Raw genomic sequence first — 24,450 nt, 5'->3', positions numbered from 1 at the left:
CACCTTTCCTCGTGACAACCTCGAACCCTCCGCTCATCAGCATCACCTGATCACGTATGGTAAACACAGCGGTCTTATCCATTCCACCACCTGTAAAGTGATCCACTTAGGACTGGGTTTAGACCAATGTAAACCACCATGTGAACCATTGCAATGTTTCAACGTTCTTATACCGACATTGATCCAAATGACTAGCTTCTACTCCTTGAAATTATTCTCAATTGTCAGGCACCAAACACAACACCACCAGCGGAGACCTCACCCAAGCAGAATCCCATCTGAATCGTCACTCAGTCCACTGGGCGTGTAATAGAAACATACACACTAGACTGCACGGCACGCGTGGCTGTCGGTAAGTTTGGCCTTGCCATCCCAGCCTTTCTGTTCTCTGTCAATATCCAATTCCACTTGATTGCTAGTCCCAAATCACGTGATTTCACCTTTTCAACTCATTGTTTCGACTGAGGTGGCCAAAGACTCAACCCATGATTACCCTAGCCAGCCCTGTGCTGTGTGGGATGAGAGGGTGCCATGTTTGTCAGCTGGGACAGCTCAGTGGTGGGCTTCAGTGGGGGTAAACTGGACTGGAGTGAATTGATTCTCGAGGATTAGAGATTAAGATCCCCCCCCCTCCCGCTCAGCTGGGCTTTGGCGGAGTAAATCTGGGGATTATGATGTCAGAGGCCCGTGGCCGTTGAGAGGAAATTGAATTGTGAGAGACGGGAGGAACGCTGACGGTCCGGGAATGATCAGAGTGGAGCTAGGGGACGGGAATCCGTGTCTGTGGCATTCCTCTGGTCAGAGAAACCGTCATGGGAGACCATGCTGCTGCTTTTGACGGTTGGAGGCTGACACTGAGTGGACTGTTGATGTTGATTCAGTTACAAGAGGATTGTTCATTCATTGGTAGTCCAGTCCCAACTCCTCTGTCTTGTGTTAGCATCAGGTGGTGAGTACTCCTTTTAGTCCTTTTTATTTTTTTTAATGACACACATGAATTAGATATATTAAGCACAGCCACCATTAACCCAATGGCCACTGTGTGTGTGTGTGTGTGTGTGTGTGTGTGTGTGTGTGTGTGTGTGTGTGTGTGTGTGTGTGTGTGTATTGCAGCCTGCCCCTGCTGCTGGTGTGACAGTAGAGGGACAGACTAAACCCGGGAGGATGAAGGTGAAGTGGACCCAGATAGGTCTGGTGTTCTTCTTGCTGCTGTCTGTGGTTATGACAGGGTGCTTCCTGTGGCAGTACCAGCTGCCTAAGCTACTGCCAGGTAAGATTGCTTCCATATTATCCACTCAGATACATATATATGATACATAAATTACATATATATTCATCTTGTTGCTATATATACAATCAATCATCTTTATTAACAGACACACAAACATAATCAACAAATTACATCACAATAAATAAAAACATAAACCAATAGCAGCTCTACAACAGGGCACTGTACCAATACTTCCAGATACAGGACTGGAACTTGATGTCACTGAGACTAGGTTGAGACAGCAACAGGATGATCCTATTCTGAGACACATTCAGACGACAGATACATTTGTACATCAGGTGTCTCACTACACTATACAGTACATGGTATAACAAATATATAGCAACAGGTTAACATTTATGTATATATATATATATATATATATATATATATATATATATATATATATATATATATATATATATATATATATATATATATATATATATATATACATAAATGTTAACCTGTTGCTATATATTTGTTATACCATGTACTCTGTTTCTGGCTGGTCATGACAGGAAACAGACAAGGCAAAAGGGGAGTGCAGCTGCATCGTCATGCATGGAAATAGACCGCTTGTGTAAACACAGGATTTGGCCTTGCGTGTTGGAGAGTGGCCACGCGTGACAAAACGTCTCAGTGCAGAACCTCTCAGTGATGTCAGGGAATAAGCGTGGCACGCTGCATGCAGCAATATCACTGTGCTCAGCCTTGTATGGTTAGGAGATAGGTCTCTAAACAATATTTTCGGTGAAGTGATGGTTCTAGCAACATTGCAGCATTGACTTAGACACAATGCAATTGTGTTTCCAGTAGATGCATAATTTATTCAAAATATCATATATCTTCTTTCAGAATAACACACACACACACACAGAGAAGTCTCTAGTATCTTTGCCACACAGTTCAGCAACCCGGGTTTCTTTTATGTTCAAGGGAATATTTGCACAAACTAAACAGGATGGTCTTCAATTAAGAAAAACAACCAAATGAATCTTGATGAATACAAATACAACTCTACAAAACACATAACACTAGCCCTCAGAATCAAATGTAACCAATCTAAGCACAGCCTACACTGTGTAATTGCTGGGTGTTTTAAGTGAGACTGTGAAATCCAATTAGCCTAGGTTCTTTCCGCAAACCGGAAATGGATTACCATTCTATATATGGTCTTTATGGTGCTTACAGAGGCAGTTCTGAGTGTGTAATGTTGTCTTCTGTACTGCTGCTTCACTGCACAGTTCCACAGACCCTCCCCCTGAAATTATTTTTGCAAAGTAAGTAAAGTAGGAGATGAGATAAAAAAAAAATGTAATGTCCCAGAGTTGAAATAGTGTAGTTGTTCACAGCACCATACAGCAATGGAATAGGTGAATAAGAACCTTCCAAAAATTCCATGAAATGAAACCCGCTGGGGTGAGTACAAAACAGGCACCTGGTGGGGCCCGACATAGTTTCACAGCTACTGGAGTGCTGCGAGGAGGATCTGAGGAAGGACCTCACATGCGCGGCGGGCAGTAGCCTAGCGGGCAACGGCGAGGAGGACGTCCTCGCTGCCATGAAGGCACTCGCCGTTCGTGCAGAGAACACCATGGTAGCTCGGGCAGCCCTGTCTAACATGCGGCAGGGATATGAAGAGCCCATCCGGTCGTTCCATGCCCGCATCAAGGGGCAGGCGGACACGTGCAAGTACCAGATGAAATGCACTAGGACAGGGTGCGACCAAGTCAACGACTTCACGGAAGAGATCCTACGTGACGTAATTGCCCGTGGCATCGCAGACACAGAAATACAGCTCGACCTGCTCGGTGAGAAGAACCAGAACATGCCACTGAAGGACATGATCGAGTATAACGAGGCTAAGGAGTCTGGAAAGCGATCGGCATCGCGCCTGCTCGACCCTCAGAGTGCGGACACGGTCAGCAGTTCGTACCGGCGGGTGAGACAACACGACACCCACGCCAGAGGAGGAGCCAGGCTAGAGAAACCGAAGGCCAAGCCCGAAGGGGTATGCATCCACTGCGGCGAGGTGGGCCACGGCAAAACACCCCAGTGGCACGCCAGACGTGCCGAGTGCCCCGCATATGGTAAAAAGTGTCGGAAGTGTGGCCGCCAGAATCACCTCGAGAGGGCCTGCCTGGGTGGCCGATCGACTAGGCCCCCACCCGAGGAGACCGACTGGATGTGTGACGAGCAGACATCAGCCTTCGTTGAGCTATGTACAGTCAGCGCAGATGGCGAGTTACACACACTTCCCCTCGCTCACCACCTGTACGATGACATGTGCGACAAGTGGATGAAACGTGCGTCCAGCCCGCAGCCATACGTCAACCTCACTCTCACCACCGAGCACGAGGATTACAAGGCTCTGGGTTTTGACCTCCTCAAACGCACCCGTGCAGTATCCCTGCCTGCCATGGCCGATACGGGATGCCAAAGCTGCCTGATTAAAGCTGCATTAAAGTCGCTCAGCAAATGGGCCTAAGCACAGAGGACCTCATCCCCGTATCCATGACCATGAAGGCTGCGAACAACAAGGGAATTCGGATCCTCGGAGCTGCGGTAGTCAGATTCACCGGCAACAGTGGTGACCAAATCGCGTATGTGACGGACACTTCAGACCGCATATTTCTCTCCCGCGCAGCCTGCGTGGACCTGGGAATGATCTCCGCCCAGTTCCCAACACTCAAGGAGGTGAATCTGGCGACCTCAGAAGTGTGTGACTGCCCGCGGCGTGCAGAGCCGCCGACCAGACCGACCACACTCCCCATGTTGGCTATCGAGGCTAACAGGAAGGCGTTACGGAGACACTTATTAGAACTGTACGCCCAGAGCACATTTAATACATGCCCCCACCAGACACTACCGGAAATGACCGGCCCACCACTCCGCCTCATGCTTAATGAGGATGCGACACCGGTTGCCTGTCACACCCCCATCCCCGGCAAGAGGAGGTAAAGGCAGGCCTCGACCAGGACGTCCGCCTCGGCGTGTTGGAGGAAGTACCTATCGGTACACCGGTGACGTGGTGTCATCGCATGGTGATCTGCACGAAGAAGACAGGCAAACCACGACGCACTGTCGACTTCCAGGCCCTGAACAGGTATGCACTCCGCGAGACCCACCACACCCAATCTCCATTCCACCAAGCGAGATGTGTGCCTAACGGGAAACTCAAGACTGTGTTCGATGCCTGGAACGGTTACCACAGCGTCCCACTACACGAGGACGATCGCCACAAGACAACATTCATCACTCCATGGGGGCGCTACCGGTACCTGTCGGCCCCACAGGGGTACATGGCATCGGGGGGGGGGGGGGGGGGCGGTACGACGAGGTTGTCGCAGACATAGGCAACAAAACTAAGTGCATAGACGACGACACGTTACTATGGTCGGACACGATCGAGGAGAGCTACTTCCAGGCGGTCCAATGGCTGGACATATGCTGCCGGAATGGAATAGTCCTCAACCTGGAGAAGTTCGTCTTTAGCGCACCCACGGTGGACTTTGCGGGCTTCACAATCACCATGACTGACGTGCGACCGTGCAGTCGCTACCTGGAGTCGATACACGACTTCCCACAACCACGTAACATTACGGACATCAGGTCGTGGTTTGGGCTGGTCAACCAGGTGGCCTACGCCTTCAGCATGGCCGAGCGTATGCAGCCATTCCGGAAGCTCCTGAAGAGTGGGGAACGCTTCGAGTGGTCCACGGAGTTGGGAGAGATATTCCGTGAGTCAAATCCAAGAAATTGAGCGTGGTGTCCGCATCTTTGACAAAACCAAACCAACATGTATCGACACGGACTGGTCGAAGGAGGGCATTGGATTCTGGTTATTCCAGAAACACTGCCGATGTATGCCAGTCAGACCCTTCTGCTGCACCGATGGTTGGAAGGTAACCCTGGTTGGCAGCAGATTCACGCATGCGGCGGAGTCCAGATACGCACCAAAAGAGGGCGAGGCTCTTGCGGTCGCGGACGCATTGGACAAGGCACGCTACTTTGTGTTGGGATGCGAGGACTTGATCATGGCGGTAGACCATAAGCCGCTGCTGAGACCTCTTGCAGACAGGGCGCTCGATGACATACCGAACCCCCGCCTCCGGAACCTCAAGGAGAAGACCTTGCGTTATCGTTTCCGCATTGTGCATGTCCCGGGCATGAGGAACAAGGCGGCAGATGCCATGTCACGTAGGCCGGTTGGCACCACACGGCCATCACTTATGGACCTTCCGGATAACAACGCCGTAGTGGCCCACCTCCAACCCAGTACGCACACTGATGTACTGTCTTTCCTACGCCAGACCGAGCCAGGGAATGACGACGACACTGAGGAGGACGACCTGGCATGGTGCGCTGCGGGCCTCGACTCATTGCGGTCAGTGACATGGGATCGTGTCAGGGAGGCCACCAGCACACTCTGGAGGAAATGGCGACGGACGGCATCCCTGACTCAAAGTTCGAGATGCCGAAAACTATCCGTGACTTCCACCAGTACCGTGAGAACATCACATCAACTGACGGGGTGGTCCTGTACAAGGACAGAGTAATTATACCACCCTCCGCAGAGAAGTGCTGAGCGCCCTACATGCTGCCCACCAGGGCGTATCGATGATGGCCGCCCATGCAGATTCCTCCGTGTTCTGGCCAGGCATGTCGGCTGACATCAGCGCCACTCGGAGGAACTGCGAGCACTGCCACCGGATGGCACCTTCACAGCCTGGAGTGCCGCCAACTCCGCCTATCCCAGCCGTTTACCCCTTTCAGGCGGTGTGTTCGGACTTCTTTATGCACAGGGGCATGCACTACCTCGTGACCGTGGACCGGTACTCAAACTGGCCGATCATCTCGAAGTCGACGGGGGGCGCAGCCGGCCTTATAAATCACCTACGTTGGGCCTTCGTGACGTACGGGACACCAGAAGAGCTCACATCGGACGGGGGCCCAGAGTTCACCTCCACTGAGACCAGGTAATTTCTATACAGATGGGGCGTACACCACCGCCTCTCGTCTGTGGCCTTCCCCCACAGCAACTGCCGCGCTGAGTTTGGGGTGAAGACAATGAAACGACAACACCGGCCCAAAGGGGGAGCTTGACACGGATGCTGTGCAGAGAGCGATCCTGCAATATCGTAACACACCTGACCCTGACACAAAGATATCTCCGGCAATGTGTGTCTTCGGCCGCCCGATACGTGACTTCATCCCGGTTGTACCTGGGAAGTACAGACCACACGAGACATGGTGTGAGACACTGACGGCAAGGGAGGAGGCCCTCCGCAAACGGCACATCCGCACAGCTGCCTGGGCGGAGCACACAAAACGCCTCCCGCCACTCACGGTAGGGGACATGGTCCGTGTACAGAATCAGACAGGGCCGTACCCCAATAAATGGGACAGGACAGGCAGTGTTGTGGAGGTACGCCAGCATGACCAATACGTGGTCAAGATTGACGGCTCGGGCAGAGTCACACTTCGGAACAGGAGGTTCCTACGCAAGTTCAGCCCTGTTCGCAACAACCTTCCACCTCCTCTGTCAATTTCTGACGACCTGGCGACCCGTGTCACCGTACCAGCACTCGTTGTGACACCACGTCTGCCTGGCCTCTACTGCGACCCTGTGACCCCCACATCGCCACCGGTACTCAAGTTGGCGAGCCAACCCCGGCGTGGGATGCCGCCTGCTTCGCACATGATCCTTTGGGAGAGAGAGGGGGCACTTGGGGGGGGGGGTACCTGCCGGCCGCGCGCCACACACCCGCAAACGGGAGATTGAAAGAAAGAAGAAAAAAAAAACACAAGCTGCCGCGGACTCTCATCACCGAGAGCCGAGAGGGAGAGAAAGGAAGAGAGAGGGAGGGAGGGAGAGAGGGGGCCTTGTCATTAACGGCCTGTCTTTTTTTTTCTCTCTCTCTCTCTCTCTCTCTCTCTCTCTCTCTCTCTCTCTCTCTCTCTCTCTCTCTCTCTCCCACCCCCTCCCTCTCTCTCTCTCTCTCTCTCTCTCTCTCTCTCTCTCTCTCTCTCTGCCGTGCGGACTCATCACCGAGAGGGAGAGAAAGGAAGAGAGAGGGAGAGAAAGGAAGAGAGAGGGAGAGAGAGATGGAGAGAGAGGGGGCACTTGGGGGGGGGGTACCTGCCGGCCGCGCGCCACACACCCGCAAACGGGAGATTGAAAGAAAAAAAAAAAAAACACAAGCTGCCGCGGACTCTCATCACCGAGAGCCGAGAGGGAGAGAAAGGAAGAGAGAGGGAGGGAGGGAGAGAGGGGGCCTTGTCATTAACGGCCTGTCTTTTTTTTTCTCTCTCTCTCTCTCTCTCTCTCTCTCTCTCTCTCTCTCTCTCTCTCTCTCTCTCCCACCCCCTCCCTCTCTCCCTCTCTCTCTCTCTCTCTCTCTCTCTCTCTGCCGTGCGGACTCATCACCGAGAGGGAGAGAAAGGAAGAGAGAGGGAGAGAGGGGGCCTTGTCAATAACGGCCTGTCTTTTTTTTTTCTCTCTCTCTCTCTCTCTCTCTCTCTCTCTCTCTCTCTCTCTCTCTCTCTCTCTCTCTCTTCCCCCCCCTCCCTCCCTCCCTCTACCAGTGCAGACTGTGGACTGACTGTCACTCAAAGTACTTATGGGCGGAGCCAGGCCATAACAGCCTGATTTCTTGAGGCTGAAAAATGATGGTTTTGAGTACTTGATTAGAAATATAAAACAATGCATTTTTTTGAAAAAAAACTTACAAATGTCTTCAATAGACTAACAGGAATTGTGTAAAGTTGCCCAAATAGTGCTAGGAATAGCAGTACATAGCCCCTTTAAAGACTCTGGGGGAGATAGAGAATATGCTATACAGCGCCCCTATAATAGACGGCCCTGCACAGTAGCGCAGCGACCGGAACAGGAAGCTGAGACGCTATTTGTAAATACACCTGCAGTCGTCCGAGACTTGTTTGTATATTGTTATCTTCCTTTATTAAACTGGATGGAACAAATGGAATATCGTTCTTATTTATGTATTTATCTATATCAGCGTGCAACAGTACTACTGGATGTGCCACTTCTCTGTTTGCCTCTAGTTCAGATACTCAGCCTTTCTCAGTTTCACTCCATGACAAGCCTTGCATGCATCATGTTGTTTTTTTGTATCCCGTTTTGTCTTCTAATTCCAAGCACTAATCCATCTTTTCATTATAATATGTCCCCTGTTGATCTGCAGTCGCACAGTGGAGTCCGATATTGCGGTTCTCAAGTGGAGAGCACAGTGATCTCCAAGTTAATTATGAATTCAAATAATTATTTCTGATCAGTGAGGTGCATATTAGCATATACGTATCAAATTGGATTCTTTGACATTTACTGTGCTCCCCCCAGAGAAGTCATTTAGCCACAGAGTTAGTCAATTATGCCACACTGTGTTAGCCCTTTTTATCATGCCATTCATGTATTATTCTATAAAATGTCAAGAAGAAATTTCAATCGACCACACTCTCTCTCTCTCTCTCTCTCTCTCTCTCTCTCTCTCTCTCTCTCTCTCTCTCTCTCTCTCTCTCTCTTCATTCTCATTCTCTCTGTCTCTCTTAACTGCTGCCAGATGAGGCAATGGGGCGTAATGCCAATTTAGAGCGAATGTGTCCTCGCTTTCCAGAGCCTCTCCCGCTGGAGCACCCGATCCCCAGTCTGAAAGAGGCCCTGGAGAAGGTATGATTCTATTTGTTAGCTACTAGTCCTTCAATCCATTTAGATCCACATCTGCAGTCGTCTTTTGTCACGTCCGCCTGAGCCAGGGAAATGTGCTGGCTGTAGCTGGCTGGTATAACCCTGCATACCAGATACAGCTATGGATGACAGGAGGAGATTAACCTTTTTTTTTTATCCACTTTTTCTCCCATTTTCTATTTTTCTCCCATACCAATTTCGTATCATCCAATTCAACCCTCCCCTGTCTCGAACGCTGTTTCTTGCCTCCCACAAGCCGGCTGCAATGTGGACTAAGTCATACATAGCACGAGTCCCCTCCGATACTCGAGGTAACAGCAGTCGCATCTTTTCACCTGCGCGGCGCGATCTTTCAGCGTCAGGGGTCTGCGCTTTGGAGGGGCGCCGCCCCCATCGCTTCCTGATTCTACTGCGCAGGCGCACCAACCGACCTGTAGGAGTCGCTGTCCACAACGCCCGATCCCCCACCCATCAGTTTCCCACCCCCTAATACTGCCAATGTGTATTAGTACGGACGACCAGCTAAACTGAAAGCAATGTGGAGCGCTGGGCTCGAACAGGCGAACCCAGCGTCTCCAGTATTCGTGGTGAGCGCCTTGCCCACCGAACCATGGTCCTCTTGAAAAGTTGAGACTCGGTCCGTTTCAATCGAACTATAGTACCTAATCCAGGAAGCAAAGTAGCCTACAGTGCATTGCAGTGTGGCTCTGAAGTCAGACTTGCGCTGCTCGCGTAATGAGTCTCTCCTCTCTAGACTTGCGCCGCGCGCTGACAGTCTCTCTCTCTCTAGACTGGCGCCGCGCGCGGACAGTCTCTCTCTTCCTCTCTAGACTGGCGCCACGCGGGGACAGTCTCTCTCGTCCTCTCTCTCTCTCTACTCTCTACTCTCTAGTCGACTTGCGCCGCGCTCGTAATGACAGTATCTCTCTCTCATTACGCTGTCGGCAACTGTTTACGTTTGTGAGTGCTATAGTCCAATAGATGAACGACTTGGCGACTGTGTGTCCTTTGTTTACAAATTAGATCCGCACCAAAAAGGGTAGTGTGAACGCAGACCAAAATCAAACTATGTATTATTTTCACATTTGGTCCACCAGAAAGTCCGGACTGGACTATCCACAGACTTTCAGGTGTGAACACGCCCTTAGAGTATCGTTGGAAGCGGACGCTCGTTGGCTACAACGCTGACCAATAATTTTCGCCATCAGTGGTGATTGGTCAGTTTGGACGTATACGACCTGCTGCACGTTAGGTAAGCATACAGTATACAGATATACAGTGGATGCCATCGCTGACTTTGTCGTGATATTCCATTATTGATTTCATAGCACTTACAGTACCAGTCCACGAGTGGTTAAAAGTCTTAAACTGGAACGTGAAAGCCCTTTTGCTGACCAGTTTAGCCATGAGAAATTGTTTTAATAAATCAGCTCTCCGGCAGAAAATTCTTGTGTGGGAATCCATGGTGGTTGGTCCCGGTGCTGCTTGAGTGGGTGTGAGGTCAGTGTGTGTGTGTGTGTGTGTGTGTGTGTGTGTGTGTGTGTGTGTGTGTGTGTGTGTGTGTGTGTGTGTGTGTGTGTGTGTGTGTGTGTGTGTGTGTGTGTGTGTGTGTGTGTGTGTGTGTGTGTGTGTGTGTGTGTGTGTGTGTGTGTGTAGGGATGGGGGTTGTTGGATAATGGACCCTTGTATCAAAGGCACGGTCTGTTCTCATTAAATTCCTTTTGTGAGACACCAAAGTCCCAAACCATACAGTACTTTCAGATGGTAGATCAAACAACCACTCAGATTTTAGCCAACCCCTGTGCACACATTAAAACAGCGGTTTTCATTCAAAAGGCTACTCCCCTTAAATAGGAGCCGACAAGAAGGTTTTTGCATCCAGATGTTTACCAACATTTCGACTACAACCACGTGACATGTTATTTATCGATTATTATACAATGGCATGCAAATTTCTTGATTCTGATTGGCTGAAACAGTTCAGACGTTGTTATTTCGTATAACACACTCCACGTGACCCCAGAACTCGCCCACAACCAAATAACTTTTTTTCCAAATGAATCCGCCGTTCATTCTTTTCCGAATGAAACCAAGATGGCGGACAATAATCTGTATGAATGGATGTATTGATTTCGTCATAACGACTCATTCAAAAAAGATAGTCACCTGGAATATGTTAGTTGTTTACACAATGTTGGATTATATAATTGGTTTGTCATGACCCATTGTAAAACAAAATAAAAATCGCGGGGGGGGGGGTTCTGAGCGGAGTGGCCACTGGCTGACAGTGCTCTCTGTCTCGGGTGCCGGAGAGGAGAAAAGGACAACATGAGAGAGGAGAGATTAGACGCACCTAAATCCATTGCGGGGTGAACATTTTCCGCAAAACATTAATATCTTTGGAACCGTGTGTTAAATTGTATCTGAATCGGGAGATGATCTTCTCTCACAATTGAAATTGTATTTCTCCGTCGCGCAAAAGCTGGCTGGCAGTCTCATTGAATAATATAAGTCTGTACATTTATACAGCAGGAGAAGCCGGAGAAGGAAAAAAGACATGCTGATATTGACGAAAACGAACTTATCATTGTACATTTTTATCTATGTACATGTATGATGTTACCCCGAATAATGTAAAGCCGCGGGCACCGACACGATTTACTCCAATCATTGTTTATGAAGCACAGTGAAGTTACCGGTTGTTATTTCGTATAACACACTCCACATGACCCCAGAACCTCAATGTAAATAAACCATAATCACCCTACAAAAACAGTTCTGTATTTGTAAATCTGGTATGTCATAAATGTATAGATGTAGCAGTACTGTCTATCTGTATGTCATGTATGTCTGTAAATTTGTGCATAACGGAGTGTGGCTCAGATAGCAGAGTCATTTTATATGAAGTTTGTTGTTAGATGGCATGCTTTGTAGAAACCTCCCTCTGCTTCAAAAGGACACTGTCGCACGAATCGATTTCACTGGATGTCCCGGACACGATGGAAGTATGGATATATTCGTAACGAATAATTAAAAAAATATACAGTCAACTGGAATATGTTAGTTGTTTACACAATGTTGGATTATGTAATTGGTTTTTCATGACCCATTGTCAAAACAATAATACATTGCGGGATTTATATGAAGTTTGTTGTTAGATGGCATGCTTTGTAGCAACCTCCCTCTGCTTCTAGACACGGAGGCAACTTTTATAAAAAAAAATTGGACCTACTTTTTCTGCGGATGGTTTTGTGAATAAATCTCCATTATACTTCAATTACTGTGTGTTTATTCTATAGCAATAAGGTTGGGTGAATTCGGCCATTGTATAAAAGTATTACATCACTTGAAGTCGTGTGTTATAGGAATTAGATCACGCCTAGGGGTGGTTGTTAGGCCCGACGAGCAGCAGAGGTTTTAGAGTGTATACATATAAACACTAAGATAACTTTCATTTAAGCATGGTTATATTTCGTATCTGGCTTATCGCGTCCCGCTCTTAAGCCTATTGAGATACCCCTTATCTCCTGTACCTACTGTACTCCACCACGAAAACAACTTGTACACCCACACCTGACCGGGTCCCGCCTCTATGGAGGCGTAGCCTATAAGACCATGGCCATGGTCACCAACACACCCTTCCTCTATTTTCGTTCCATCATATTGGATGCAGTGCACCTTATGTAACTAGTAGTATGAAAAAGATTGGAGGAATTGCGTAATGTTGAAAGCTTACCGGAGGTTTGTTTCCCCTGGCATCTTCGAAGCATGTTCAGCGACACGACGGGCCTATGTTGATGTTTCCTCGTCTGACGACAGCAGATCGAGGGGCAGTGTACATGGTTTGGCTATCGGGCCGGCTTGTACAACGGTGAGCCCTGTGTCATCAGGCACGGGTATTAGTGTTAGTAATGCTGGGTTGTTTGTTACACAACCATGTTGTGTGTCGGCGCCAGGGGGGGATGGTTTGGTGAACGTTCACTGCGGTGAACGGTTTCCAAACGGTCCTGCAAGCGTGTTGTTAAACAACTAATGCTAGCTACATGCTAATACTAATGCTACATGCTGAACACTACTGCTACGCTGTTCTAATGTCTCCGCCGTGAGATGTTGTCACTTCTCCCTCCTCTTGCCCGGTTCATCAAAGGTCAGTCGGTAGCTGTTGTGGGGGTTTTGCTGAGTCATATTTACCTTTTTACGGGTAAATGGGTTGACAACAGGGTAGGCCGTGGCTAGGTAGCTTAGCCAGGTACGTTACCTTTGTGTTCCGGCGGGGTCTGTTGAACGGTGTCCCCATCTGGGAGCCGATGCGTGAGCTCGGCGGTGTAGCAGTAGAGCTATACTACTGCAGGATGGGACTTAACGGCGGGTTATGGCTCAGCTGGCTAGTTCCTATCCACATTGGCGTCGCGTAGTGGGGCTATGGGTCCAGCCGACATTGTAAACATGTTGCGTGTTTGTGCGCAGGCGGTTGTTGATCTGGGTTCCACATCGCCTCACGCTAGGCTGTAGTAGTGTAGTGGGCTACTGTTTTGTTCTGTCACTCTGCTATGAGAAGGTCTGTCTATGCTACAGCTTTCTCTCCTATCAACCATTCATGCTGACGGTCAATCGGTGTCTATTGGGGGAGTATGCGGGGGGGGCTTTGTTTACCTTGTTTGGTAAATGGGCTAAGCTAGGGCTGGTGTGCTGTTGTGAATATTTTGAATGAAGGCGGGACTAGTTCGCTCTGGTCCGCCTCCCCTTAACGTGTGTATATGGGCTTGCTCATTCTACAGTATTTTGTGGTTTAGTTCTTTTATTCATTTAACCCTTTCATGGTGCACACCACAGTGGAGGTTGCTGTTTGCAACCACCAATGGTGCTCCGTGTTAACATCAGTCCTTTGCTTTTGACATATTGAAACAGTGCCCCGCCCGGCCGACGCCATGGGTGGGTCGGCCTGGCGAGTGGCTGGTGGGCTGCTAAAGCCTGTACCGCCACGGTATGGAATTGGCAGCGATTAGAACTGTGTTCGAATTGCTGTTTTTTCTATCAAATTTTTTTTATCTGGTGGCGGGGCCTTGAGGGCCAGCCGACGTCGACACATCGCGCAAGGTTGTTGACGTTATTAGCTTTGACCTAGCCGCAAGCTATAACCGCTCAGGGTTCCCCTCTCCGCAGGGGATTTTGGTCTTCTGCTGGAGTGCGGGCGGTATTGTCCTAGGCCCCACACCGCCTCACACCGCGCAGCCAGAAGAAGAGAGAGCACGGCCTCGTCAGCGGCGATGACGAGGCCCTCGACAGGCGGCCATGTTTTCCCCCGCCAGAGGTATCCTGGGCGTTGATTCGACAGGTGTCCACAAGGCCGACAGCCTTGGCGGCCGAGGGATCGGCCATGTTGGATGGGTTCGGCTTGAACAACAAGCTGTCACCGTCCTGCCGCGAGCAGCCCGCTCTCCGATCACTCCCTTCCCCAACACCAGCGGAAAAAGTGGGCTCTGATTGTTTCCTTTGGCTGCGGGCCGCGTGCCTTCGTTGAAGCGCGGGCGGCCCCACTTTTCGCTTCTCATGGGGACAGGGGCTGACACCCAGTTGATGGCTGAGCCTGGGTCTGTCCGTGAGAATGTTGTGCTGTCAAGCGGCTCCCACACCATAAGCTGTGTTGGTTGAGCCTGGTGTTACGTCTGTCAACTATAAGTGTTGTCAGCAGGGGGGCTCGAAACCTTTTGAGGAACACAGTGCAGGCTTCCCCGGCCTCGCCTTTGCCAGGCCAGGTATCATGTTGGTGCCTCCCACTCCTGAAAGATTGGCAGTGGTCTCGCAGGCATGCGTGATTTGGGTGGTAGTAATATCACTGCAGGGCTACGGTGTGTAGGAACCCATGGGGTCCTTACACCTTGCATGTCCGGCTGCAGAACAACTCCTCAGCATGTTCTGGAGGGGTGTTCAGTGGGGGGGCTTTTTTCACCTAGAAAGCCCCCCGTATCAAACCGGCCCTTTCTGTCGGGGTCCCCCCTTGGGTGCGATTGCCTCATGGGTGGTGTCAGGGTCAGATGTCCCGACACGGAACGCTCTGCTCGCACGGTTCCATGGTTGGCTACGCACAGCGGGTGGGACCGGGCCAACTATCTACAGTTCCTGGCGGACCTGCGCCACATGGCGGCAGGTGCGTTGGGAGTGTCATCACATATGACTACGGCAGTACCATATGTCGAGGTGGATGGAGAGAACGCTGAGGCGGGGACTTGTGTTTACACAACCCCACCCGTTTTCGGGTTTGGTACAGACCCTATTGTCAGGGTCTCCAGCAGTGACAGCTCTGGTCAACGAGATCCAATCTCTGTGGACGAAGCAAGCCATCGTCGTGGCGTTCTCCTCCCGGTGTTCTCTGGTGCCTGAGAAATCGGGAGGGGGGGGTGTCAGACCCAGGCTGGACCTGTCCCATGGGAAGGTTCAGCATTTTTTGGATCGTCTCCTACCTGTTGAACACTGTCAGGTGGGGGTCTGGTTCTCCTCCATAGACCTGTAGGATGCGTATGCGCATCTCCGATCTTCCATCCTAGGGCTTACCTACGCTTCCTTTGCAGGGTTAGCGTATGAGTACCAGAGGCTGCCGTTCGGTTTTCTCTGGCTCCCCGCATCTTCACCAAGTGCGTGGAGGCCGCACTGGGGCCTCTGCGTCGTCAGGGGTTACGGAGTGTATTCTGCCCTGACGACGTTCTGGTCCTTCGCGGTCAAGGTGGATCGTCAGGTCTTGTACCAGGCAGGTCCCTACCAGCCTGGGGTTTGCTATAGACTGGAGGTAGAGTACTCCTCTTCCCAGTCAACGGTTGGAGGGCTATGGGCATCCCTCTCAGAGCGTGTTGTCAACACGCTCGGGAGGTTCCGTCCTAGGACGGTTGCGGCGCTGTCTCACGTCACGTTTTTCACCGACGCCTCCCTCGCTGGTGACGCGTCGGGCCAACGCAGTAGGGGGCAGCTGGCAAACCATGCTGCCCGGTCTGCGCTACGTTAAATGTGTTGGTATTGAAAGCGGTCCTTCTGGTCCTCAAACGGTGTTGATCAGGACGGACAATACGACGTCAGTGTCGTATATCGACAGACAGGGAGGAGTACGCTCCCCCCGTCTGCACCAGGCGGCGGGCGGCTGGCTATGGGCGTCCTCCATCTCCGCGGCCTGAGGGCTCCCCACATCCCCGGCAGGGAGAATGTGGGTACAGGTGTACTGTCGCGGGGCGGTCCTCATCCTGACGGGTGGGGATTACGTCCGGACATAGCCAGGCAGGTCTGGGACCGATGCCGTGCCGCCTGGGATTCTTCCCCATACATCTGTTAGGTCAGTTGTTGGGACGGGTACGTTGAGGGGCGCAGGTTCTTGATCCTGATGGTGTTACCATCCGGAATGCGCATGCTCCCTCCACTGTCGCGCTTTACGCGGGCAGATGACGTATGTTCCAAGTGTGGTGTAAGGCGGGGGGCCGGGACCCAGTCTCCTGCCCCCTGGATGCTGTCCTTAGTTACCTCCAGTCTCTCCTTGATAGACTGTCGGCTTCGACGGTGAGGGTATATGCAGCAGCTATATCCTCCTATCATGAGGGATTTGAGGGGATGTCTTGTTCAGCCACCCTCTTGTGAAGCGTTTCCTGCTTGGCGCTCGACGCGTTAAGCCGGTGCAATGCTCCTTGGCTCCGACTTGGGATCTTCAATTGGTCCTCGGTCGGTTGTCCTTGGCCCCGTTTGAGCCGCTCGAGCAGGCGCCTTGGAACAGCTGTCGTTCAAGACCGCGTTCTTGCTGGCCGTCACCTCCGCTGAATGAGTGGGTGTGCTTTGTGCTCTCTCGGTACGGCTAATCCTGCCTTCATGCCTGTAAATATCCGGAGTTCTTCCGCTCCAGGGATATTGTGGTTCAGGCGTTTCATCCGCCTCCTCACGCTAGTGAGTTAGATGCGGGCCTTCACCTGTCATGTCCGGTCCGTGCTTTGGGAATTACCTCAGCCGTACTCAGGACCTCTGGGTCACCGTTCAGCTTTTTGTCTGTCACGGTGGTTCTCATGCCGGTAAGGCACTATCGAACAACGCCTGTCCCATTGGTTGTACGAGGGCATTGCCCTCTGCTACACGTTGGCTGGGCAGGATCCCCCTGGGGGCGTCAGGGCGCACTCCACTCATGGGATCATGGTCCTCCCCGGGCCCCTTTGTAAGGTTTTACCTCATGGACATGACCGGGGGTTCTGTCTCCCAGGCGGTTCTGGGGTCTGTGGCCTTTCCTGCTTCCCGTCCTTTGGTAGGGTAGCAGGAGTGTGTGGGTATGGGCCACAGTGTGTTAGGTCACACGTGGTTCCGCCTGTGCTGTGTGTTCAAGGGGTTCTAGTTCCCTCTTGCTCGCACTCAGGTGGAGTTGACTGCGCCCCCCCTTCATTAGGAAGGATGGGGTGACAGGGCTCCCCGAACCCCTTGATGTGGGCTTACGGGTCCTCAGGGGGTACATCTGTCGGGTCTTGCATCCGCTCTAACCCATATCTCAATAGGCTTAAGAGCGGGACGCGATAAGCCAGATACGAAATATAACGATAGGTTATGTATATAACCTAGTTATATGAGTATTGGCTGAGCGTCCCGCTCTTAAGCGGCCCTGAGTTCCCTTTTGAGGGATCTTTTACTGGAACGGGATTTTGGCGAGGAAGGGTGTGTTGGTTACCATGGCCATGGTCTTATAGGCTACGCCTCCATAGAGGCGGGACCCGGTCAGGTGTGGGTGTACAAGTTGTTTTCGTGGTGGAGTACAGTAGGTACAGGAGATAAGGGGTATCTCAATAGGCTTAAGAGCGGGACGCTCAGCCAATACTCATATAACTAGGTCACTCTTTCTGCTGGGAAGGTAAACTCACTCTTTCTGCTGGGAAGGTAAACTCACTCTTTCTGCTGGGCAGGTAAACTCACTCTTTCTGCTGGGCAGGTAAACTCACTCTTTCTGCTGGGAAGGTAAACTCACTCTTTCTGCTGGGAAGGTAAACTCACTCTTGCCGATTTCTCCAAATGTGCCTACTGCAGCTTTAAGTACTTCACAACCACAAATGAATGATTAAATAATCCGTTAGTAGTTATTCATTCTTGTCCTCTTCATACAGGTGGACACAATGCTGAGGCAGAGCATGAACCCTCTCAGCCTTCCCTCCTTGTCTGCTATTGTGATCTTCAATGACACAGTTCTGTGGACGGGGAACTTTGGAAAGAGGAACGGGTCGGACCCTCTCTCTGCTCCACCCAATGAGTATACAATCTACAGGTGTGTGTACATGTCAGTCTCTTGTTTATAACGTCATATCTTGATATTTTGGCACCTAATAAGTCAGTATTTATTTATAAAAAATATTTATTTGTAAAACGTCCAATATTGATGAAAGATATATACGTTTTTTTTAAAAACATTGATCGATGTTGAGTTAAAAATCTGCATTGTACTTAACCTTTTGTTCCCCATTACCTTTGTTAGGACTCTGTAACAGGTAGGCTCAAATGCACAACACGGGAGACAGGATAATGTTCAACCCCGTAGGGCATTTATTAATACGTTGAAAAAAGGGAAAAGAACAAGTGCAGTGTGTGTGCGTCTTTAGCCTGGCGGGCGGATGACCGTGACCGGTGGAGAGCACGGGAGTAGAACTGTGAAGACACAGAGGTAGAAAACAAAATAAGTCTTCACAGGATAAAAAAAACACAACGGGAAGAGGATTAACACAAGACAGACGCAAACACATTATTACGAGAAGTAATATAATATACTTGCCAGGCCATTCTTAAAGAAGATCTGACGGATCTACAAGGTATCTTGTAGGGTGGTGTGGTGATTAGCAGACAGGTGCGGAGCCTCCATCCATGCATGATTAGTATCACCTGTGCCGATTGTGCGCCCGTAGAGCGCACGCCGAAGTGCAGGGGGTGTATGGGACAGACACGGAGGGTGAGACAGACACGGAGGTGTGTGACGGTGGTAGAGAGAGTTGTGGAGGTGAAACCGTAACAACCTTAACTTAACTCCTAACCTTAAGGAGTTAACTTAACTTAACTCCCTTTTCTTGCCTAACATTAAAGGGGTATTTTATCCATTTGAATGTTTTTTCCTGTGCGCCAGGACAGTTCAGACAATATTTGTGAACATGTACCACTCTAGAGCTAGAAGCCTCCAATCGGTGATCCAACTGGGATGTAAAATCTGGGGCTGCTCCATTAGGCCTCCATAGACAATGAATGGGCCTCTGAATGTTCAGATGATGTTTGTGTGAGCGCTTACACCCAAATTTGGTTTTATATTTTAGCATTGCTACAAGGTCTGAACCAGAATTAAAACCTAATTTGGGTTTCATTTCACACAAATATGTTTTAGCCTCATAAAATTTATTTACATTTACATTTTGTCATTTAGTTTATCCAAAGCGACTTACAAGTTTTGTACAACAAGACAGCAGGAAGGGTACAACTCTATCAGCTGAGTAACAATGTTCATCAAAGTGTTGAGTGCTACAGTGTAGGTATATTAGGACAAGTGCATGAGAGCAGGGCCGCCTGGGAGAAATGCGAGGCCCTGTGCAAGAAAAAAAAAAATATATATATATATATATATATATATATATATATAATATATATTTTTTTTCATACAGTCAACATATTCTTAAATAATAGCGCTGCCCGAGGCTGGGCATGATACAGTCAACATATAGCAAGAGAGAGAGCGAGAGAGAGCTCCCGTTCTACAGTCAATATACAGTGTACAGAGAGAGAGAGAGAGAGAGAGACACATTGGAAAGAAATTGAAATGCTATTTGGCCCTAAACAGAGAGTACACAGTGGCAGAATACCTGAGCACTGTGACTGAAGATCCTTGACTAGGTACAGACTCAGCGAGCACAGCCTAGCCATCGAGAAAGGCCGCCATAGGCAGACTGTGTGTGTTAGAAAGAGAGAGAGACAGAGCATGTGTGTTTGTTGTGTGTGTGTGTGTGTGTTAGAGAGAGAGCATGTATGAGAGATCCAAAAGGACAAAGATCAACACTTAAATCCAAAGAGAGAGAGAGAGAGACACACATTGGAAAGAAATTGAAATGCTATTTGGCCCTAAACAGAGAGTACACAGTGGCAGAATACCTGAGCACTGTGACTGAAGATCCTTGACTAGGTACAGACTCAGCGAGCACAGCCTAGCCATCGAGAAAGGCCGCCATAGGCAGACTGTGTGTGTTAGAAAGAGAGAGAGAGAGAGCATGTGTGTTTGTCGTGTGTGTGTGTGTTAGAGAGAGAGCATGTATGAGAGATCCAAAAGGACAAAGATCAACACTTAAATCCAAAGAGAAGAGGGTCTATACCAGAGAAAACAAAGCAGCAAGGAGCCAATGGCCGACATCAGCTAAATAGGCTCGCCAGGTACTGTGACACCAGGCCACACACAGCTTTGGCCAACGACCCAACGCTACCCAAGCTACACAAACGACCAAGACATTCACACACAGCACATGTTGTATCTCCAAATGTTGTGAAGTAACATATGTTTTGCCTGGAAAAAAACATCGTTATTAACAAAACATTCGGGAGGGGAAGGAAGGAAGAGTGGGGTAATGTCATTACATTTTCATTCATCTTACCTGTACCAAGGAACGCAGGGCGAAAGGCCGCAACACAGGTCTCCACGTTGACGAAAGGCCTCGCTGGCGGGACAAAAAGAAGCTATGCTATGGCCGGAGCCTTGTCATGGTGCAGGCCCGACTACATCTTCTGTCAAAGATGATGTCGTAGTCAGAGTGCCAGAACCCCCTGCTATTCTCATGGCTAATGTCAATGGTCGTAGCACAAGCTAACAGCTAACTCTAGGCTAACTGATAGCATCAAACTAACGTGCGCAGCCGGCAGCTAACGTCGTAGCTAAACAGCTAACTGGCTAACAGTTAGCTCAACCCGGCTATCGCTAACCATTAGCTAACGCAGAAGCAAGCTATGCGGCTACCACTGAAACTGTACAACATGAGAAAAGCAATACAGGTGCTGACACCAGGCCACACACCGTTAGCTACTAGTACTACAACAGCTAGTCGACCAGTTTGGCTCCAGAGAGAGAGAGAGAGATCCACGGCGGGAATAGAATAGGTTGCATGAACTCACCATAACGCAGTATCAATGGTAAAGTTGGAAGGAGACTTTCTTGGCCCACGGTGTAATTTCTTCTGATCCATGCTGCTTTTGAAAAGACATCCACTCGCTCCTCTGAATAGCGCTGAATTAGATCCCTGTACCTCGTGGGTCCGAGAAGAGCCCGGAAACACTATCCTAAAATCTGTAGAGCAGCAGAGCCGCAGAAACCGGAACACTGCAGTCTGCAGAGCCGCAGAGGCAGGAACAAGTCAGACACATTCTACAAACGTGTCTAATGTGAAATATATAAGCATATAAGCAAAACTAGATTTTAGGTCTGTGATGAAAAAGGGCCTCGCGGGAAGGGGGGCCTTGCAAAAAAAAAAAAAAATAATAATAATAATAAATTTTTTATTTTTTTTATTTTTTGCGAGGCCCCCCTTCCTGCGAGGCTCTGTGTGACCGCACTGCTCGCACACCCCCTGAGGCGGCCCTGCATGAGAGTAAGGTTAGTTAGAGTTAGGGTTAGAGTTAAAAAATAATAATAATTTAGATAATGATTGAAGAAGTGCGTCTTTAGTCGACGGCGAAAGATTGGATGGGTTTCGGCTGTCCTAACTGTGGTGGGAAGTAGAGTTGTTCCGATACCGATACCAGTATCGGAAATGCCGCCGATACTGCCTAAAATGCTGGTATCGGTATCGGCGAGTACCCTCTAATGTTGCGCTCCGATACCATATGACGTAATTTATCAACAACACTGCGGACGTTGGGCTCTGTAGATATACCCTACTCGCTGAGTGAGCATTATAAAACAAACGTGTGCTTAATCGACCGTGAATTAAAGTGTCAATTGCCATTTGTCATTTTAACAGCAGAGCAGATACTTTCTTAAAATGCCATCGTCCCGACAGAGCGCTGTTGACAGGGAGCTCTGATGAGTTCGCTTGGTGGCTGGTGTTATTAGCATTGAACAGCTAACCGAAAGCTAGCTTTGACGTTACCTTGGCTAAAGTTGGGGCTATTCATAATCCAACAATAATGGCTGCAGACCTGCAAGCAAAGTACAGCAAGTTGGCAAAGGAGTATTCCAAGTTAAATCACAATGTCACCAGTAACGTTACAGTCTTCTATGGTCTTTCCATATACCGGTAGCTCCTGCTAGCTAACCTAGCTCACGGTAACGTCGTCATTGCACAATTGCACGTCGCGTACACAATTAATGACATGTTGCGGACAGCCATATCGGCGACAATGTTTAGCTTTTAGTGCCAAATGATAAGAGTCTGAGGCGGAGTCTCAAAAGAGAATGTTGAATATTTATTGTGCAAAAATCACAACAGTTCCTCTGCTACTTCAACGGAGCCTTGTAGACTGAGTAGGGTATATCTGCAGAGCCACTGGGTAGCGAGTGCAAAGCGAGTGGATCATTGGAGTAGGGTATATCTGCAGTGCTGCAGCCCCATACTCATTGATTAATGATATTAATACAAATCTATACAATCACCTGTTGAATAAATACCATTACTTTCTAGTTATTACTAAAAAACAGTATATATAAAACAGTATCTGTAAAAAAATATATATATATATATAATTTATATAAGTTTTCTTTTTTTTTTTTTTTTATATATGTATGCACTGGTATCGGATAAGTATCGGTATCGGCCGATACCCAAAGCTTAGGTATCGGAATCGGATCGGAAAGGAAAAAATGGTATCGGAACATCTCTAGTGGGAAGTTCGTTCCACCATTGTGGGGCAAGGACCGAGAATAGGCAACTTCTCTTTGATGACCCTCCCGGAGCTCGGATAGGAGTAGGTCTGAGGCGGCCAGAGGAAGCAGAGCATAGGGGTCTTGAGGGTGTGTAGTTAGAGACCATTGACCGGAGGTAGGCGGGAGCCGTTCCCTTCGCCACATGATATGCCAGGTCGAGGGCCTTGAAGCGGATTCGTGCGGCAATGGGGAGCCAGTGCAGGTCCATGAGAAGTGGGGTGACATGGGCTGACTTCGGTAGGTTTGAGATCAGGCGGGCCGCTGCGTTCATTGTCTATGGAGCAGCCCGAGATTAGACATCCCAGTTTGGAGCGCTCATAGAGGGTTCTTTAGGAATGAGTGGTGCGTGTTCACAAATACTGACTGAACTGTCCTGGGGCACACATGTGAATTCATAAAATGGGTGGCATTACCCTTTAACCAGGAAAACGCCAACCCACCGCTCATCTGTACACAGTATGTCAGAGGGATCAGGGAGGTAAACAGACTAGAGTCTCTTGCTTTTGAAGTTGTGGGAGGCGGTTGGGTGAATGATGGATGTGGTTTTCAAATGAATCACCAAAGTTAATGTCTTAATATTTACAGCCCTTCATTTTTGTATCTCTCTGCTGCGTGCGTTATGACTCATCTTTACATTTACCTTTAGTCAGATGCTTTTATCCAAAGCAACAAATTGTGTACAAGTCAGCAGGAGGGGTACAGCTCTGGCAGCATGTGTTTTGAAGTCATTATGGCACAAATCAAAACTAATGCAAAGCTACGTGACATTATGTGATTCACCCCTCCCAGTTACTATTCCAGGCTTCAATATACAGGGGATTTCATGCATTCACTAGAGGATGGAATTCAATGGTAGAGATGCGTTTAAAGGAAAATAATAATCATAATAATTATAAATGCCGAAAAATACCCACGTGCATTTTTATGAAAGAGCAGAAACATTTTCCACTTCAAATCCTCACTTCATCTACTTTATGTAACATTTAAATGTCAAGCATTGTCAAGACCAAGCTGAGTGTTTTGAGTACTCAAACCATATAGATTCCACCCACGTTAATGTCACTAATTTATGGATGCAAGATGTTTTTGCTCCTTGTCGATACAGACTATTGAATGCTCTTGGTATATCTGTATGTTGTGTGATCAACCGCTATAATGACAATAATAAATAACTAGCCTTCAGGTCTGTATGTTGCAACGAACTGCGTGTCTCAATACACAATTATTCAGAAGCTATTATCGGAGCATATATACTCATTGGACTTTGAAAGTGTGTTTATCTGTCTGTCTGAACGTATTTCAGAATTGCCAGCCTCTCCAAGATCTTCCCGACACTGATGCTCTACAGGCTGTGGGAAGATGGCAAGATCGGCTCTCTGGATGACCCTTTGGAGAAGTACGTGGAAAACTTCACCATCAAAAACCCGCTTGGAAAGACGCGAGACTTGGAGCTGAAATATGTAACGGATGGTCTGATCTTTCTGGACAGCGGGGAGGTTCAGATCCGTTCCTCTTCGGTCACCTTGCGCAGGATGGCCAGCCAGCTCTCAGGTAGCTTGGCTGGGCACTAATGGAGAGTTTAGCATCTTA

The 24,450-nt window shown here is 49.1% G+C and overlaps 1 protein-coding gene across 1 annotated transcript in view; it reads left to right on the top strand.

The window, feature by feature from the left end:
- Positions 1-24,450, top strand: part of lactbl1b (lactamase, beta-like 1b) — a gene marked incomplete at both ends in the record, with an annotated part of 34,403 nt that overhangs the window by 6,495 nt on the left and 3,458 nt on the right. The window contains 4 exons of the mRNA XM_084317796.1: positions 1,114-1,270; positions 8,857-8,963; positions 18,092-18,249; positions 24,164-24,411. Of these exons, the coding sequence (XP_084173922.1) occupies positions 1,114-1,270; positions 8,857-8,963; positions 18,092-18,249; positions 24,164-24,411 (670 nt within the window). The remainder of the gene's footprint in view (positions 1-1,113; positions 1,271-8,856; positions 8,964-18,091; positions 18,250-24,163; positions 24,412-24,450) is intronic.

Source organism: Notolepis coatsorum (genome assembly GCF_963971535.1).
Source record: "Notolepis coatsorum genome assembly, chromosome: 6".
Lineage (NCBI taxonomy): Eukaryota > Metazoa > Chordata > Actinopteri > Aulopiformes > Paralepididae > Notolepis > Notolepis coatsorum.
Note: the sequence above shows the minus strand (reverse complement) of the source record. Positions and strands in the feature narration are given on the sequence as shown.